General features: G+C 38.9%; 1 protein-coding gene across 2 annotated transcripts; it reads right to left on the minus strand.

The window, feature by feature from the left end:
- Positions 1-14,130: 14,130 nt before the first annotated feature.
- LOC141804572 (sorting nexin-16-like) lies at positions 14,131-20,641 on the minus strand. Of its 2 annotated transcripts, none has more exons than XM_074689056.1 (7): positions 20,521-20,641; positions 18,740-19,030; positions 18,218-18,304; positions 15,041-15,189; positions 14,880-14,949; positions 14,673-14,809; positions 14,131-14,590 (listed from the first exon to the last, which is right to left on the minus strand). In XM_074689056.1, exons 1-7 carry the CDS (start codon positions 20,620-20,622, stop codon positions 14,374-14,376), a joined length of 1,053 nt encoding a protein of 350 aa, XP_074545157.1. In that variant the 5' UTR covers positions 20,623-20,641; the 3' UTR covers positions 14,131-14,373. The 2 variants fall into 2 exon arrangements, with proteins under 2 accessions (XP_074545157.1, XP_074545156.1); XM_074689055.1 differs by having other exon boundaries at positions 15,029-15,189.
- Positions 20,642-20,679: the final 38 nt, after the last annotated feature.

A 20,679-nucleotide genomic window follows, 5' to 3' on the forward strand; every position in this document is an offset into this window, starting at 1 on the left:
ATTATATCAACCTTATAAGATTTTTTTTTATTCTGTTGTCTATAGATTTACATTTTTAATTTTTTTTAAGGACAGTTTTCACAACTCAATTGATTAAAATGAATTTTTTAACAAATTTCAAAGTTTATATATAGCAATTCTTAAAAAAAAAAATAGAATGCAATATTTCTTTGTAAAATGTCAAATTTTTCTCCAATTGTTTCCAAAGTTAATAATTAACAAGACAGAACATAAAGTTAACAAAATAGTGTGTTATTATATTCGTTTATAACTCAATATACTTTGTTTTTTACAAAATACTCTGTGTTTTAGGTTGGGACTACATTGTTTCGGTTGTGACCAGTACCCAGTTCTCAAATGTAGGCTATGCCTGTGGTGAAAAAATCATGACTAAAACATTATCAGATGTTTCGGTCATGACTGTTTCGGTTGTGGCATTTTTAGCTAATTCTTTGCATAACAAGAGTATGCTAGCAAGCACATGGCTAGCAAGCATACTTTGAAGATTTGTTCTCGCAGAAAAACACAATATGTTGATAAAAATCCCAAGATTTTTACCCAAATTCAAGCAAACATATGTACGGTCGTGACATGTTTTAATGTAACACACTGATTTTCAGACTAAAGAAGCCATTTATTTCAGAAAACGATAGCAATCAGCGATCTACCATGCATGAAAGTTTAAATATGGACGTTTACAACTGAGCATAAAAAGTTCTACAAACTTTGTGGAGAGGCAGGGATGAGTTGTCTAACTTGCCACCAGAAGTGTGTGTGTGTGTGTGTGTGTGTGTGTGTGTGTGTGTGTGTGTGTGTGTGTGTGTGTGTGTGTGTGTGTGCGGGCACACGTGCGCGGGCTTGAGACTCTGGGCCAGAAGGTGATGAGGGAGTACAATTAAAAATCAAGCTAATGTGTCATTTGTTTGAAAAAGCTCTATGACTGAAATTACAGAAAAAAAAATTGTCCTGGAAGTTTGCCAGTGTGTCAATTTTTTCTTCAATTTAACCCGAGATATAAAACATTCAACACCAACTGTCCAATTCAGCAGTGATGACAGTCATGGTCTGTTTGTATTATGATAGCCTAAAAAGTAGCTGCAGCAGAGATCTGTAAAAATACTTCAATGTTTCCTTTTTGATTACTGGTCAAGCACATATTAGGACCACTGTTGCTTTAAAATAAACTAAGATTAAGTGAATAAGTACACCCTGTGATAGTGCAGAAATTACATCACATTACATATGTTAAACTCATAGTTTCATCAGGTTCGCTGTATTCTGAAGATTGATGGGATCCTTTTACAGTTTTTGTGGCTTTATGCTGATTCAATGTTGTCTTTTTTTATTTCTCTGTGTGTGAATATCATAGCCTGTGAAAGTCCTCAAAAAAATCCTGCTCAGGCTAAAAACATCTGTGTTAGTGAAGTGTGAATCCATTAAAGCTTTTAGAGTGTATTTGGTTTTCCCTGGATTTTTTCCCCCGGTCTTCTGTAGTACCATAGACCCTATAGTGTGAAAGACGTTTTTCATTTGGGACATTTTTACATACCTACTGTAGAACAGAGGTGCAAACAATAAATCAGAAACACTCTTTCACGGCTCATTGATCCACTTAAAAAGAACAGAGCAGTCATTTGTGGTGTTTAAAACAGCTGCACTTTCTGTTCAAGAAGAAGAGAAACACTTGCATGACAAAGAACAGTTAAAAGTTAAAGCTTCTGTGAGGCCCTCACTCCACCTCTACAAACTTAGTGATAAATTCTCTTTTTTAATACTTTTTTTTTTCTTTTAGAAGACTTTGTCTCGTACATAATCTCAACCTTTTTTTTTTCTTTCAGACTCAATGTTTTACCAATGAGAATTTGTTTCAGAAAATGTGTTTCAAAGACTGTTGTGACTTTGGGCTGTAAACACCCTCTCTGGGACTGATTTCAAACATTTAACACTAAATGTAAAGAATATCTTCAATTTTCATGCTGGTGGTAGTTTTTCCTTTCGCAGCTCAAAGGGGTATCAGCAGTTCCCAGCCATCCCAGAACTCTAAAGGGGAACGTTAAAACAATGCCGGTACTTTAGTCAGTGTTATCCGGGATGTCATTTTATACTGTTTGAAGCACCCATCCCAATCGCTACCTTATTTATTTATTTACAAGAACTAAATGTTTGACTTACATTTGAACATATTTTGAGTATAAAAACTGAGAACAGATGTGCCCTTATTGAAAAAACACAATAATAAATTGGTGATTATACCTTAGAGAGTCAAGTTTTCCTGCTTTTTTTTTTTTACTCTCTGCAAACATTGACACATTAATCAAGGCAATCAAGGTCTGAAATTCAGGGGGCATTTTTTCGTCCCTTTCTCTGAATTGCAGTGAAAGATAGAGTACTATGCAGTCCCACATTTTAAACATGGATATAAAGTAAAACTTAAACTAAACCTGTGCAAATTTTCGAATTGCTACAGGTTCATAAGTTATAGAAATCCCTGAATCTGTCTGTAAAGTGCTCAAAGTGGTCTTTCTTAAAGAAGCATGTGATCTTGCTGAGACGATGAGGTCATCATATAAGGATATTTGAACTGGTCTATGACAAGTTGGAGAGGTGGGCCCCAAACACCAAGTCTGTCAAAAGCTTTTCCTTTAACAGGCCTCCAGAGTTGGAGCAATTCTTAAAGAGACAGCAGCCAAAACAAAGTGATTCAGACATAGACTGAAAAATGGAGTTCTAAACCAACAGGGTGAGAAAAATGGAGGATTCTTTTTAATTTTTGATTATATAAAGCCACTACGGGCTACCAGAGGGACAATAAAGCCTAGGAAAAAAAGCACAGTACCCTCTCTTTAAGCTCTGCAGCGACACTTCTGAGGCCCTGTTTACATGACGCCGAAAACGGTATTGCATTTTGGCCTTCCGTTTAGATGAGACCACGTTGCGTTTTCAGTGAAAACGCAATCTTTTCAAAACGCTCCCCAGAGTGAAAAGATTTGAATCCGCTCCTCCATCCAGCCTCGTGTAAACACAGAGCAGAGCATTTCAGGGTGAAACGCTGACGTCACCGCATGCGCACTCGCAGTTTCAGGTGAAGGCTCCGCGCGCAGCCACATTTCCAGTTGAGCCATTACGGTCCAGTAGGTGGCGGTAATGCGCGTTATGGTTGGATTGTCGACCGTTTCACACAACAAAACGGCAGAAAAAAGAAAGAACAGAAGAAGTGGCTTGTCCTTCTGGAGTCGTATGAACGCGGATCGTTTTCACGCCGTCCTCATGTAAACGTGGGTGGCTTTTGGAAACGCAAAGGAAGAATCTTTGCGGGAGTCTCCGTGTAAACGGGGCCTGAGGCACTATTTACTTTGAAAGCTTCCAGCTGAGAAGTCAAAAGTAACAAAAAGTAAATTAACACTAAATAAATAACTGAAGCACTTCAAACTCGAGCTATTCCAGCTGAAGATATTACTCCAGCAAATCAGGCTGATGTCAACATGAAACCACAACAGAAAACCAATCAGAGAGTTGACTACAGCGATTTCCAATCAAGATACTGGTCAGAATTGCTTTACATTATTAATGGCTTTAAAAATTATGTGGGGAAAAAAATTGGATTTGTTGAAATTCAGCCATTATTTGACACCCAGGTGTAAGCCCTGGCCTTTCCAAGTAAATCCCTGCAGTTTTACGTGGACACACTGATGCTTTGATTACTTCATACTGACTTTAATGTGAATTATACATGTTCCAAGCATGGTTTTCATGTCAGCGTTGTATGCTTCACTTACATCTGAAGCTGCCTTTAATTAACTGCACAAAACTATGCAGTTATTAACTTATGATACCAGAGGGGGAAAAAAACAACAAAGGTCTTTCACATCAGCTGCCTGATGTAAAGATCGCATATATGAACTGAAGTTTTTTTTTTTTTTGGCAGGCCTGTGCAGTACCACATGTGTTCTCCTCTACTGCTTTGGAAAGCAGGAACAATGGTCTATTGTGCTGTAAGTGCTGTTAATGCTCCACCTTGAAGCTTTTAATATAAAGGGGGATGATTTCCTTTTATCAAGCAGCTCCTTGAGATTTTGATGACAGTCACAGAGGGGAAGAAAAACAGCAGACCCCTGAGGAGCTTGTTCATGCATGTACATTGTGTCCTTAGTCGTTTTTTTCCTCCCATGTTGATGTTAAACAGAGGTCAGGTTCATGTTTACACTGGATCACCCTGTCTGTGAGCTGTTGCATAATCTTTTTAGGGTCATTTGGTGTAACCCAAGCCTGAATCAGATTTAGAGAGTGTTTGAAGACTTTGAAATAAGTTCATAACACTCTGCATGTGGAACATAAAACAGTATGAGTCACTTTTATAGTGTGAACATTGTCGATCACATATTTGATGAAACTCACTCTGCTCCTCCAGGTGAGTTTGTTGCAGATTTTGGTTTCATGCAGAGTGAGCCTTTAAAAGATGAATGTTCAATAACTCATTTCGATGCTTGTCAAGAGAATAGGTTTCACATTTCATGGCTGGCCTCTTGTCTGTGCACATTTAGAGACAGGGGTATGTAGCAGGATATTAAACAGACTTCACTAAATACTGATCTTGTTCTCATTTCTGAATCCAGTGGCTTTGCTAAAATGGAAAAGTACTCAGAGTGCACGAACATTTCTAAATTTGTTGAATACTCACAAAGCATTAATGAAGCAACTCATCCAACATTAATGCTTGAAATAATTTGCCACAGAATGATCCCTGACAGACAGAGCTTTAAAATCACCTTTTATTATCTTTATCACCTGTTCAAAGAATCATAACTGACATGATGACATGAAAGATTTGTTCATCATCGTTGACATAACATGAGTTGTTTAATTTGATTTCAGCACTGAGGAATCATGACCTGTGTTGTAGGCGGATGGAATCTCCTAAAACATGAAAAGGTACAAACTTTCAAATAAAAATGAATATCTTTGGCCGTTTCTTATTCAGACCCAATCTAGAAGGTTTTTGATCATATTATTGATTGATTGATTGATTGATTTGATTTATTTCGGTCATGTCAGCACACTTATACAATATCACACATTTTCAATAGATGATCACATTGTACATGTCCGAAAGGGAAGACGGGAGAAGCAGAGCTTATCTAGTCCCTTCCCCATTATCCTTCCATTCCCCAGAAGGTTCATTATAGCCTTCTATTCTTGTTTTTGTCTGGTTAAGTTAAGAAAGCTTGTCTTGTTTTGAATTTAAAAAATATACTATCACCACCCACTTTATAAGGTACACCTTGTTAGTACTGGGTTGGACCATCTTTTGCCTTCAGATCTGCCTTAATCCTTGGTGGCATAGATTCAACAAGGTACTGGAAACATTCCTCAGAGAGTTTGGTCCATATTGACATGATAGCATCACACAGTTGCTGCAGATTTGTCGGCTGAACATCTATGATGAGAATCTCCCGTTCCACCACATCCCAAAGGTGCTCTATTGGATTGAGATCTGGGGACTGTGGAGGACATTTGAGTACAGGGAACTCATTGTCATGTTGAAGAAACCAGTCTGAGATGATTCCAGCTTTATGACATGGGGCGTTATCCTGCTGGAAGTAGCCATCAGAAGATGGGTACACTGTGCTCATAAAGGGATGGACACGCTCAGCAACAATACTCAGGTAGGCTGTGGACTTTAAACCATGCTCAGTTGGTACTAAGGGGCCCAAAGTGAGCCAAGAAAATGTCCCCCACACCATTACACCAGCAGCAGCAGCCTGAACCGTTGATACAAGGCAGGATGGATCCATGCTTTCATGTTGTTGAGGCCAAATTCTGACCCTACCATCTGAATGTGGAGCAGAAATCCAGACTCATCAAACCAGGCAACGTTTTTCCAATCTTCTATTGTCCAGTTTTGGTGTTGCTGTGTGAATTGTAGCCTCAGTTTCCTGTTCTTAGCTGACAGGAGGGTCACCCGGTGTGGTCTTCTGCCGCTGTAGCCCATCTGCCTCAAGGTTGGACGTGTTGTGTGTTCAGAGATGATCTTCTGCAGACCTCGGTTGTAACCAGTGGTTATTTGAGTTACTGTTGTCTGTCTATCAGCTCCAACCAGTCTGTCCATTCTCCTCTGACCTCTGGCATCAACAAGGCATTTTGTCCCACAGAACTGCCGCTCACTGGATATTTTCTCTTTTTGGGACCATTCTCTGTAAACCCTAGAGATGGTTGTGGGTTAAAATCCCAGTAGATCAGCAGTTTCTGAAATACTCAGACTAGCCTGTCTGGCACCAACAACCATGCCATGTTCAAAGTCCCTTAAATCACCTTTCTTCCCCATTCTGATGCTCGGTTTGAACTGCAGCAGATCATCTTGACTATGTCTACATGCATAAATGCATTGAGTTGCTGCCATGTGATTGGCTGTTTAGAAATTTAGGTTAACGAGCAGTTGGACAGGTGGGCCTATTAAGGTGGCCGGTGAGTGTATATTTCACTTAAAGTTAGAGTCTGCATGATTTTCCTGGAAAACAAACTTTTACAGGGATAATCCTACTTAGAGGGTAAGGGGTTTGTTTAGTGAGGAGCCTTAAAGAGACAGCTGCTGTCTTTCAGACAGAAGTTTTCTAAAACACCAGAGTGAAAAAAGCAAATAAACTTGAATTATTTAAAAGTAGAGTCTGCATGGAATAACCCTACCAGGTCATTACTTCTGGGTCTCCATACATGTGTGTCAGTGTCTGTGTCTGCCTTGCATCCCCTCCTCTACCTGTGTATGTTGATGTTTGGTTGTGTTGGGACATTTTTGGGCAGACAGTAAGCGTGGCTACATCAGCCAATTACAGCGCCCTAAGTGTGCAAGTGACTTTGTGTGTTGATTAGCGAGTAGAAGAAGTTATCCCAAGCGGCAATGAAAGTGAACGTTGCAAAAAGCATGAAAAAACATAACCACAGTGAAACGAAACACCAAACCGATAAGGATTTTCCTAAACCAGGGTGAAGTTTGGCTCAACTTTCATTTGCTTTCAGGGACTTGGAGATGAAGAGCAATGTGAGTTGGCTTTCTACTAAACAGGAATGTGTCAGTAACCCAGTGATTGACTTGAGATAACACACAGTCAGGTGCACGGCTCTTGAGTTTCTCCCACATAGAAATGTAATGCTGCATGTGGTTGCTAGGCTAGTGAGGGTTTTCACTTAGCTTCGGTCGAAGGAGGAGGAGGAGGAGGAGGAGCCCAGTTTGAATTTGTGTTGACTAACAAGCAATGGAAATTCCTGCAGACCCTACTTTTAACCTTTAATTTAGACATCTAACCCTCAACAAAGCAGCAGAGAACATTTGTTTGTTTGCTTTGATTATAAGGTTGATTGTTATCGTCATGATGTTGATTTTTCCTTGTGTCATTTATCCATCAATTCAAAGTGTGTTTATAGCAACTATTACAGGTTGCAAATTTTCATCACTGTGCAGGGATATGTATGGTGGCCCTGAAGGGCAATGGGAATAAATATTTCAAAAGCACAAAATAAATTTCAGAAGCACTAATACATCTCACAAACTACAAATATATTTAAAAAAAGACAAATACTTTTCACAGAATGAAAATAAAAATCTCACATCACAAATTAAAAGTAACTGATCACAATATAAATTTTCACCAATCACAAAATAACATTTGTGAAATTTATTATGCGATGATTTACTTTTAAATTGTGATCTTATTTTATATATTTGTGAATATATTTTATGTTATACATTTTGATATATTTTTGAAATATATGTGTGGTTTGTGAAATGAATTAGTGCTTCTGGAATTCATTTTGCGCTTTTGAAATAGTTATTCCCATTCCCCTTCAGGGCCACCATAGTTTTGTGTTTCTACAGATTTCACAAAACAGTTCAGCAGAGGGTGAAACAACATGAGCTCAGTAACTTAATAAAATATCCTTTTACATGAAACTCATGACAGCAAGTAAAAAAAAAATCTGTCCTTGAAGTTGATGAATAAGAAGCAGGAAAAATGGAAATATATAACGGTGCGAGTGGATTCAGCAAAGACTGAGGCCTCTGTTCCTGATCATCTGCAGGTCACACTGTATGTTCAACACTTAAACACTGCTTGTTTAAAAACATTATGACTTGCACTGCACCATGACTCCATCCAGGCTTACAGCATTCAGAAACACACGAGTATTACTCACAAGTGCCTGGGACAGAGGAAGGAATACCAATGAAGAAAGGACAAAGTCAGAGGCAGCCAATGTTCTTTGACATGTGGTGAGTAAAGGTTGGCAGCTGGTGATTAAAAAACAACAAAAAAATGAAAAAATAAAAAAAACAAGAGCAGCTGGAGCTCAAACGGCTGAACTAGGAATGGAAGAAAGGAGCCTGGAGGAACAAGTTCAAGGTGTTGACTTAGTTACAAAATTTCCTAGATCTGAATCCAATCAAGCTTCAGTGGGCTGTGCAGGACAGTCAAGTCTGGTCCAAGGCAGCCTCACTAAACAACTTCCAGGACTTACAGGATCTGGATCAGGAAGGATGCTAACGTCTTGGTTCCAGATGTCAAAGCAAACCTTCAAAGGTCTGGTGGAGTCTTTTCAGGTCAGGACTTCTGTGATGCATCTGTAGAAGTGTGTGAGAACATTCACAAAAGCAGATTATTAAATTAAATTTCTTATAATAACACTTTTGGCCTTTTGAAGGTTGTGGGTCAAAATCTGTTTCAGTACTTTGTTTTGAAAGGTTATAATTTTACTTGCGATGAAAATCATTTTAATTTCTACCTCATCATTTCGGTCACAAGGAAAACGAGCTGCATGTCTGAGACCGGTGGTCAGCTGCTGTGTGTCCTGCATGACATGGGCTTATATAATAGGTACCCAAAGGCAACATGATAAATGCAGAGCAGTAAACATGAAGGATGGAGGGCAACAAGGTCAACAAGGGCTGAAAACTTGTCCAAAGACCTCCCACTCTGGGAACTCAACAACAGGAACTCTGCGATAAAATTCACAGCCAGCCAAACAGTCATCGCCGTAAACGGTGACGTTTTTACACGTTTTGGAGAATATGAGCATCAGAGCAGCTGTGAGTGTTGTGTTTTGGATGGACTCAGAGCAGAACACAGTCGCTGCAACCACTCCCAGCGCACAACACTTCAACGCAAGAAACATGAATCTTCCACGGGCTAACGGATGTGGCTCTTGAACAAAACGAATGGCTCAAACATTATGTCCCTCAGTTATTCTGGCTTGATGAAGAGTCCTGTTTTTGGATGGTATTGTGCCTCGAAATGTGCTCATAACTTCAAATGATGGAGCCCTGTGGAGTCATTTGGGCAGAGGCACTTCCACAGTTTGTGTGAAGACATTTATAAATCTTGATGCTTTGACACGTATGGGTAATCAACAGAGAGAAGTCAAGGGTTGCACCTCTGCTGACTTCTGGCTTTGTATTTTTTTGTTTTTTTTTGTCCTTAGAGTTTTCTCATGCATGGTTTTAAGCGAGTTAAAGGATTACAACACTTTGCAGCAGAGCACAAAGGTTCTTATAAAGCACTGACAGTCATTTCAGTCCATTGAAGTGATAGGAAGTCCATTTTAAGGCACACCCTGTTTGTCCCCAATTCACAAAAATTATCTTCCACACAACAACTAATACCAAAGAGCAAATCTACCTTTTGACAATGAGTAGTAGTAAGCAGCTTCTAGCTCAGGGGTCTGCGACCTATGACTCTGGAGCCTCATGCAGCTCTTTGACTCCTTGACAGTGGCTTCCTGTAGCTCGGGACACATTTAATTGATGTAGCGGATATTAAAGGATGTAAAGGATATTAATGATGCCTTGACACTGCACAAAATCATGATAAACCTAACCCTATCCCTTAAACACACCAACTAACCTGCAAAACAGTGGCACGTATACACAGAGCGCTGTTAATGACATTTATTGGCTGCCCAAATAAATACATGTAAACCGTATCGTACCATTAGCTGGACACACTGTAAAAAGAAAATCTGTAAAATGGGGCACAGACAGTCAGTCCCCCCCTGTAGCACAAACAGTTGGTCGACTCCTTGGAGCACAGATAGCCAGTTCGCACCGGAAACATGCTGTGCCCCCTGTAAAGCAGGGTCTTATATCTACAGTGTGTCCTCCTCACTCATGGTTACAAGCACTGTCACAATAGAAATGACCTTGCTTTGAAATAAAAGGAAAATAGTAAAATTTAGGACAAAAACTGATGGAGGAAAATGACAGTGATGCATGAGAGGACAGTGGTTTTAGGTAAAGGGCAGTGTGTTACGTTTGGATTTTTTAATTTTTTATTTTTTGTGTCCGATCAAAATACATTTAATTCCAGTTTTTTTTTTTTTTTGTTGTTTTTTTAAATGAAGTTCTACGTTACAGAATTTGACTGTAATTACACAGTATTTGTCTTTAAACTTTGCTGCCAGTGCTTTTACCGTTTTTTTACGGTCCTTTTCTTTTCTACAGTGTAGTCCCATATTTTTACAGTTATTTAATGTTGTTCCATGTTTTTACAATGTTTGACTGTTATTTCACGGTATCTGTCTAGAAACTGTGCTGCCAGTGCTTTTACTGTTTACTGTTTTTTTTATTTGTTCTAATCAGTGAATTGCAACTATGAGTGAGGAGGGTTCAGCTGGCAAAACACCTAAAAAAACATGCAGGATGTTGTTTGAGGGATAACTTTTCTAATTTTACAGTTTTGTATAATGTTTTTGAAGAACAGAACTTCTAAAATTAAGGGTTAATAACCGTAAAATTCCGTTGTTGTTTTTTGACTTTGAAAATATCTGTGAATCTACTAGCATTTTGTTGTTTTGTAAGAAAACAGGAAAAATCTGTTAAAAAATTACAGACCATTTCCTGTAAAATTACATTTTTTTAAATGGTGCAGTGTTAGTCATTGATTTACTGTAGTTACTGCTTGTTTTCACCTGTCACTCACTATACTGCGTTGCAACATGGTGCAAGATAAACTGTTGTGTATTTCATTTATGGTTCAGGTTGTGTTGTATTTTATGTGCCGCAGATTTGCTGCGTGTGGAGAACGTGCGAGCAGACAAACTAGTGATGTATGTGTTTTTGTATATTGTGAGTTACCACGTGAAATGCACCAGATAGTGTTGGAAGAGAAAAAAATATTTTTTTGGTTCATAAAAGATATTGTATTAACCATATTTTTATGGTTAATACTCAGTGAATGGATCACATTGCTCATGCATCACAAGAGCTTCTCGTCCTCCAACACCACCATAGATTCACAGAAAGCAAAGTAATACTGCAAACTACAATCTGATCACTAAATATCAGTACTCTCATTTTTGCACACTACAGGGACTAAACAATGGTTATCTTTAGATTTTTTTTTTCTTTTTTTCTGAAAACAAACAAACAGAAAACTCTGACTGCTCAAAGGGGAGCAGGATTCTGTCCCGCTACTAAAGGAAACTGCAGCAGAGCACATGGCAAAATGCCGATCACTACTAAGCTCCTTTATCCACCAGAGGGGGTGATTACAGCCACATCGTTAAAGTTGTGATATTCACCTCATTAATGTTTCAAAGGTGTGTCATCACAGCTGTGAGAAAAAGGAGGAGTGTTGTATTTAGATTAGAAGTGTTAGTTTAATATTTCAGCTCATCTTCACAGTTTTTAGGCATGAAGATTATTCTTGGAGCAGGACCACTGGAGCAAAACCACCAGCTCACTTCACGTCATACTTTACCAAGCACCTGAGGCAAATACAGAGGGCAGTTTGCTACATTAAAAAGGAAACAGATTTTGAGGTCAGTTAGCTGCCAACGTTTTCCTATAACCAGTTTCCAGCTGACATAAAAAGACTTCTTCCAACCTTTGAGTGCACTAGTTAAATCAATTTTCCTATTTTATTCTGTTAAACAAAATAGAAGCTGTTGAAGGCTTCTTTAGTTTCACATTTTTTACTGATGGATTTGTTGGATGGTACAGCTTTTCAGATACCATAAATTTACATATCCTACAACAAGATGGGTCAAATAAAAGTGAAACAACAGCACCTCATCCAGGAGAAGTACACGGATAAATCAAAGGTGATCATCTACAGTCTGAGTGGTACCTAATGCTTTCCTGTTGATTTGTCTTTCATAAAATATCTTATTTGGAGGGTCACTCAACAAAACCATCACGATTTATTTTTCCTCCTGCTGTCCAGTCTTGTCATTGAGTAACTATTAAATTTATCTGTTACACTATTAATTTTATTGTGATAACTTCACTTATTATGAGAAGGTCTTTTTGACGAGGATTTGGCCAGTGGTGTATTTCGGGTTGATCAGATAATGACAAATGTGCACAGACTTGACACAGTGAGCTTAGGGCACAAAAAAGCTGTATTTGGGCGGCCGTACTCATTTAAGTCTAGATTTTACCCTTGATGGTACCAGGACTCAGTCACAGGTCTTTGAGAAAACTTTTGGTGTTTCAGGTCCCTGAGTAGTCTTTTTTTGTCTGCTTTCTGTCATGCATGTTTTCCTGGACTGGACTGATTTAACATGGCATCTGCAGCTGGCTCTCTGCAAACATTTCCACACACAAGCTTAAATTTGTAACTGCGTCTTAGAAATCAGTCGAGGGAGGTCAGGTCTGATCTCCATCTCCGTCTGTGATTGTATGATAAGAAGGGATGAAATCACTACCTGGAGCAATTCCCCTCACGTTTACATGTACATACATGTAAGTCACAGATACATGCTTATGGATTAAGTCACGGTGCAGTGCAAATCCTAATGTTAAATGTTTTCAATTATACAGGGTTTAAGATACAGCCTAATCTGCGGATGAATGATGACAGGAACAGTGGCTTTTATGCTGGTTTGATCAGATTCTGCTCAGATAATCATCACAGAAGAGTCCCCAGATTTATGATCAAAACTCATTTAGAATACTACTAAAACAGATGTAAGATCTTATCTTCCTCTCATGAATAATTCAGTGTTTATCCATAGTATTTTGTTTCCATTTGTAGTTTATTACCCATCACATCATGTTTTTGACTTCAGAACTCTGAGCCTGGTAAGACTTTTGTCTATTTATTTGATGTTTTTATGCAAAGCAAATGATTTCTAAAAAGGTATTTATTTTTCAAATTTTTTGGGGTGGATGGTTCCAGACCTTCGACTCTGTGCAGCTTTGATTTTCATCTGTCTTTGAAGTAAATTCAAATTAGGTTAGTGTTTTATTTTGATGACAAGACTTTCAGGAATAGGCTGTATTATTCACACACACACACACACACACACACACACACACACACACACACACACACACACACACACACACACACACACACACACACACACACACACACACAATACATGTACGTCTCAAAAGTGTTGTTTTTGTTGATAGGAGACCATTATCCCATTATCCCATTATCTCTTGTGTGTGTGTGTGTGTGTGTGTCTACATGTAAATTATGGGAAAAGAACATCAAGTTCCTCACATTCCTCACTTAAGGTGCTTCACAGCATAAAGCCACTGGCACACTGCCACCTTCTGGTCGTAGGTGGAGATAGCATCAAACGTCTAACAGAAACATACTTTTCTAACATCATGCAGTTCCCATTAGCTCTTTGTGAAGTTATCTGCCTTTGCAATCTGACTCCTCGACTTAAAGAGCTTTTCTCCTAGATGGCTTTTTGCCCTTGTTTTTATTTTCCTGCATCTGGTTCCAGTTTGTCCTAAATTATCACAGTTTTACTTGATATCTCAACTTAACTTCACGTGACTGCGACTCATATCTATGAAACGAAAAAAAAAAGGAAAGCAAGACATATTATGGTCTGACTGATCAGAGTAACCTGCACAATGTCTTTTTGTTTTTTTGTCTTTGGATAAAATCAGTGCACACAGAGTAACCCTATCACGAGAAAGTAAACTCTGCTTTTTTTTGGAGAGTTAAAAAAAAGTCTGAAGCCCCCTTCACCCCTTACCCCAGCCTCCTCAAAGAAAATCAAGACCAGAAACAAAAGGTTAAAAAAAATTACAAATTAAACTGGAAATAACAAAATAAAAAACAAGGAGAACTTGACAATGTATGACACTTACTCCGCAGAAGGCAATCATGCTTAGTGATTTATTTGACAGTTAAGAGAAAGGACATGAAATTCCCACTGATAGAGACAACACTAACTGAGTTCTTCACAGGAAAATAGAGATTTTTGATTTTTTGACCTAAATTCTGAAACAGTGTGACTTTTTGAGTAGGGAAGTATCAGATGACTACTTCACTTCATAAAGTTTCCTGACCTAAACTAGTATGAGAGACTGTAACCCACAAAATGCATCTCATGTCAGACCAAAGCCTGCGTGTTTTAAATTCAGTACCAGTAACATAAAGGGTAAATATAGGAGCTTGTTTCTTGGTTTGATTCCTCGACAACCTCAGCTATAGAGATTCTTCTGTCATCATTCATGTGTTCCTCCTCAGATCCATTCCTGATGATGTCTCCTTCGTTGCTTGTGTTTTTCTCTGTTGGTGCCATCTCTGCTGGCTGGCAATGACTCTCCAAGCTGTCAGGAGAAAGCGCCAGAGATCTGTGTGGATGAAAATCATTTCAGCATGGTGTGAAGTGCATGTGATGCCTTAGTTTTCTTTGTGAAAAACAAACATCTCTACTTTGCTTTCTCCACCAGGAGGCTGATGTGGTTTTCCTTCTCCTCCAGGACCCTCTTCAAAGCATCAACTTCCTTCTGATTATCCAGGAGTTCCCTCTGAAGACGATGATTTGTCTCCTCCAGAGTTTCACAGAAAGCCTGGAGTCACAACAGCAGTCAGTCATCTGAGCTTTCAGCCTTTGAGTCAATATTTCTGTAAAGAGCTTACCCTGCTTTCCACCAGACTATCGAAAGGATCAGGTGGGTCAACCAAGCACAGGAAGCGTCTGACTGCTTCACTAAAAGGCAGACAGTAAAAAGAAAAACTCCAAATCAAACAAAATTGAGTTTGTGATCTGAAGAATTCAAACTTCTTACCACAACACAAACCTCTTGATGACTTCTTTGTGAAACGTTAAGCTCTGCAGAAACATCTGCAGCCCGCTCAGCCTCTCCTCCAAAAACTCCTCATTATAGTTGTCTTTGAACCAGCGCTTAGGAGGCAGAGCCAGATTAGAGCAGGGATACAGCTCCTTCAGCTAAAACCAATGGTTAAGGAACGGGTTAGGGAAGAGGAGATAAAAGAAGAAAAAAAAATCCCTTGCTGCCCGAAAAGCATGTGCACAATCCTCAAACGCCTGATACTGAGAGTGAGAGAGTCTGCAAACACTAAGAATTTAACTATTTTGAAGTATTCTCAATATGCAAGACGAGAAAAATCTTCCAAATGACTCTACATGTATGATAAGAAATAACAAAAAAAGCTCACAAGCTCAGTTATTATATGCATACATATTCCTGGTATTTCTGGTGTTGGCTCCTGAATTATTCCAGATTCTCTGTGTCTGCCATATTGAAAAGTTTGTAACAATGTTTGAAAGAAGCAGTCTTCACATCCTACCTCTCTGGTATTTATGGTTAAAAAAAGCATTTCCAGCAAAAAACTGCACTAAGTATCTCACATTTATCTGGATGTCTCCCTAGTTTCACTAATTTAACAGGCTCACTAAAGACATTGTTATGGCTCAGTTCTGAGAGCTCCCTGTCCTGCCATGTGCCGATGTAGAATGACAAAGCCTGAGGTGGGGAGAGCACACCTTCCCTCTCTTTTTTCCAGCACAGGTGAGAGGTCTGTCAGGAGCAGAGAGTAGGCCAATTGGATGTGTTGCTGTGATCAGCTGGGCTGTCAGCTGACAGGGGCTGGTGTTTTTAAAGCAGCTGATATCCTGTGGGCCAAGCTTGATTTCATGGCTTGCATATACAGGCGCTATGCTCTTTTTTTTTTTTTTTTTTTCCACATTTACCTATTATTGCCTACCTCAAAAATGCACTTTGTTAGACTCAATGAATAACGCTGTAAAGAGGGGGTGTTGTGCTTTTCAAAGGATTTAAACCAGGGGTGGGCAAACTTTTTGATTTGTGGGCCACGATGAGTTCCAACATTTGACAAAGGGGCCGGACCAGGAGCAGATGGATGGAGTGCTTTGGTAACTATCAGGGTATCATGCGTTCATTCCATATTCGTTTTAGAATCTAAAATCGGAAAACAGATAACTTTTTATTCAATTTTTCTTTTTCAAATCAAAAATCAGATTTTGATTTTGTTTTGAAATTAAAATTAGAATATGAGAGAATGGAATTATAATGTGTATGGTTCGTTCTTTCGTTATTCTGTTTCAAAACAAAATTTCAAAAAAACGAAAAAATGGACTTGTTCATTTGTTTTTCTGCTTTAAAACCAAAACAGAAAAACGGAAAAATGGAATTACAGAAAAACAGAAAAACACTTTTTTTCTGTCCTGGTTTTAAAAATGAAAAAAAAACAAAAAATAATAAAAGATTGTGTCAAATTGTTTGTGTGATATTTTGATATTAAATGTGAACGTCTCTATTTAAAAATTAGACAAATAACTCACATTGAAGGTTTATACAGACATAGTCCTGAGCTTCTTTTTTTTTATAAGTAACAGATCGCTGACGATCTACTCCATCTTATCTGCGTGCATATGCGCACTTCCATGTGTTTCAATGAGTTTTGTTTTGTCCACTTTCCTTTTCTTAGGTCCGTTCATCTTTACAGAAGGGCTGATGGGTCAGAGGGTAAAGTGCAAACGTGGAGTAATAGGCCTACGCTTCACCTCAACAAAGCCAATGTATCTACAGTGCGCCAATTTAGTGGGAAAACATCTGAATTGCAGGGGAAATAAAACATTAACAAGGTTTATTCATTTAATTTTTTCAAGTTCGGCGGGCCGGATTAAAACATTCAACGGACCACATGTGGCCCCTGGGCCGTAGTTTGCCCATGCCTGATCTAAACTGTCCTACTGGTAGCTGTGTAGTAGCTTTAGTTTTCATTAAAAAAAAATAAAAAATAAAAAATAAAAAACATACTTTCCTCATACTTGTTTTAGAAAACTTTTATTTCAGCTTCTGCCTGAATCATTATAGCTGCTGTCTCTTTAAGGTTCACTGCTCCACTAACCCCCTTCCCTCTGATTGGCCGGCCTTCTGGAGGCCTTTGTGAGAGCAGAGCTGTGGGCAGACCTCTGTGTTTAAGGCCCACCCCCAAAGTGTTGTGAACCGGTTAAGTTATTTCTATGTTATGACATCATCAAATCTTGTGAAGATCTCATGCTATATTTAGGACAGACTGACTTTAACAGTTCACAGACAAGTTCAGGAATTTCTACAACAAATGAATATGTGGCCGTTTTTAAATCTGCATGTTTGTTAGCTCCACCAAGGAGGTTGTGTTTTTGGGAGAGTTTGTCTGTTTGTCTGTGGACAACTTAACTCAAGAAGTGACAAATGGATCTTGAAGAAATTTTAAGGGAATGTTCAAAATGGGATCAGGAAGAAGTGATTAAATCTTGGAGGTGATCCAGATCACCGGATTCTGTATCATTGTGAGATAGTGCTGTTTTCACCATATGTGTATATAACGCCACCATGAATGGTCGGATTGCTTTGCAAAACAATACAAGACAAGGTCACCATAATTTCTGACAGATGTAAAAGTTTGATCTAGATCCTGGAAATATTCTGGATACTAAGATCCAGAATATGAAATATGTGCTGGGTCATCATAATTTTCAACACTGTCAGGAAACAAATTATCATACAAACCTGCAACTAACACCAAATTGTAGCAGACAGTCTGCTGAAAGGGAGTAAAGCATTAAAGTAGGACTTAAGTGTTGGTGACAATCACTCAATGCTTGGTGTAGGTCTGCTCTCTGAGGGCTTTTTTAATGTTGCTTTAAGACATTTTTAAAATACGGGAAAGAAGATTACCACCTCTTTAAGTGTACTGTATGATTGGCAGCTCTGCAACGGCATTTCACTCATTTTCTAACCATTAACTAGCCACTCTTCTTTAGACTTTTACAAATGTTTGTTCTCATTTACACACTTATTTTTCACAAATCCAACCTTCAGATATTTTCAATATTGTTTAAATAGATAAAAATAATAAAACTAAAACATGGTTTTATGACTTTTATCCCATCATGAAAACTTCTCAAGAAATGTGGAAAAAGAGCGATGACATAATGTAATGATCACCTTATCATTGAGCCGGCAGAAGTCGGTGTACCTTCTGAAGATCACCCAGCTTTCTCCTTCAGCAGTCGTCACATGGATCTTATAAACCTGAAAGTTCAAAAAACACAGACACACAAACAACAGAAATAGTCAGATGGTAAATATCAAAACCTTGAAAGGGGAGAATATTAAGAGCAGCTTTTGTTGTGACATGCACACACTTTTGACAAGGAATGAATTTACTAGTCTGTCAGTCATTATTTAGTTACACACACATGCATGCATGCACACACACCCACACAGACACACACACAGCCTCTTGTTAAGAGGGAGTCATATGCTGCTAATGTGACATAACAAGAGCACAGCCAAAGTCCACATGCTTTCAAATCTTCTTGTAAGCACTGTTTGCTGTTTTGCAAACTACAACTCAGATGTTTCACACAATATAAGAAACCTGTCAGTTTAGATTTTTCTTTACTTTACTTTGTCTTTTAATGCTATGTTATTGCTTCTTTGATTTTGAAACTTTTAAATCCTCACTGTGAATTTGGCCCTCTCCTCCAGGATCTCATATCCCAGCAGAGTGGGAGTGGTGGGTCTTTCCACCCAGCTGTCCCCGACGCTTCCTTCCCCTTCCAGCACTGTAGACGCTCCATCCAGCATGTCTTTCCTGGGTCTCCTGAGGTAAGTTGAGATTTTACTCCAGAGTCTGTTGACGGTCACAGAGGAGGAACTTTCTGAAGGAGGGTGTCCACACCTCCTCCTGGCCTGGGATCTGCAAGTTCCAGACTGATCCACAATAAAGGAGACTGGAACAAAGGGGGCAGCCATCTGTGGGGGAAGGATTGTGATTAGAAAGTTGATTCATGTGACCACAGGAAAAAAGGGAGTTTAGTTGCCTGCTCACAGCAGCCTGTTCTGTGCTGCAGGTGTGTGTCCTGTGTGAGCCGTGCAGGGACCAACGTGCTCGATCATCAGAAACACACAGACAGGCAGCGTGTCATCATAAACACACAGAGGCAGTGTGTGTCCCACGTAGGCAGTAACTGAAACGTGTCGACTGATTAGGTGACACCCTGTTTGTCACAGTGGTAAGCTGGTTTACAGTGAGTGTGTTGCACTCTGGATACTAAAAACACATTGGTGTTTGCAGTAAGGTGGGATTCTGACAGTGTGTGTAGATTGTCTCCCACCAGCCCAAAGCAGTGGGGACACTGGGAAAACTGAAGTTTTAAGCACTTCTGAATCAGCTTTATTTCTTAGGAACTGGTTGTTGCTGCTTAGTGAGAGGCATAAAAAATGATATATATGTATATATATTAGAGAGTAAAAGGAAGAGAACATTAACTTGTGTATTTCAATGACATTTTGTGTGTGTGTGTGTGTGTGTGTGTGTGTGTGTGTGTGTGTGTGTGTGTGTGTGTGTGTGTGTGTGTGTATGCTCAGGGGCATCCATCAGAAATCACCTAAATTATGCCATTGATTTTCTCCATTGTGGTGCAGAAAGCCACATCAAACTTGCCCACACTGAAAACTAACAGTATTGAAAATGAAATTGGTCAAAAACGAATTAATCACATGAGCTGGTAAAATACATTAGAAACTACAATTTTCAAGTGTTGGCTTCATAATAAAAGCAAACTCATCCAAGTCTTGTGATTTTGTACTGCAAATAACAAGGAATGAAAACATGTGGTTTGAATGGGCGCAGATGTGGCACATTTGGGCACTTTCATGAAGAGAGGTAGTTTTTGAAATGAATGGTAGATTTTTTGATAAATTTCAGGTGCTGAAGTTGAAGAATTAAAATTGGAACGATAACACAGATCCTTGGAAAATTTCAGCATAGTAAAATTAACACAGCTTAAATGGTGGCAAAAAGAAAGTGAAATGAGCACAAAATATCAGGTTTAAGGCCAGAGGGTTTAGATGTTTCTACACATGTCAACGTCAACTGTGGAAAGAAAGCTCACGAGTTTGGGGAATTCCATCATGTTGGTTTAAAAAAAAAACCCTCTTATTAACTGTTGAGTTCATGTACGTAGGTTTATCTCGTCTCCATGAAACTGAAACTAGATTTAAAGTTCGAACCAAAGTAAAAAAGAAGGTCTCTAAATATAAATATTAACCAAAAATCGTTTATAATACTCCAATGTAGTAATTAAAGTAGGTGAGGAGGAATAGTGAAGCTCGTATGTGTAGAGGAGGCTTTGGAACAATAAAATAAGTCATTTTTTTGCGATTGCCATGAAACCCACTAAATTGAACGCATCTCGTAGCAAAACCCGGAAGCGTGTCGTCATTAGCAACAACAAACCCACCTGCCTTCCAGATGACAGCGCAGCTCCGCAGCAGCTCCCCGCTGTTTTGTTTCTCTTTTTCTCCGCCTGAAAGAGGCGGTTAGGGACACTCTGATTACACATCGCGAATAAAAAAGACGAGCGAAATATCGGACATTTAAATTGAGTAAATTTTCATCC

This window comes from Halichoeres trimaculatus, unplaced genomic scaffold, assembly GCF_033239565.1.
Source record: "Halichoeres trimaculatus isolate MK-OKI-2021-1 unplaced genomic scaffold, fHalTri1.1 fHalTri1_scaffold_15, whole genome shotgun sequence".
In the NCBI taxonomy this organism is placed as follows: domain Eukaryota; kingdom Metazoa; phylum Chordata; class Actinopteri; order Labriformes; family Labridae; genus Halichoeres; species Halichoeres trimaculatus.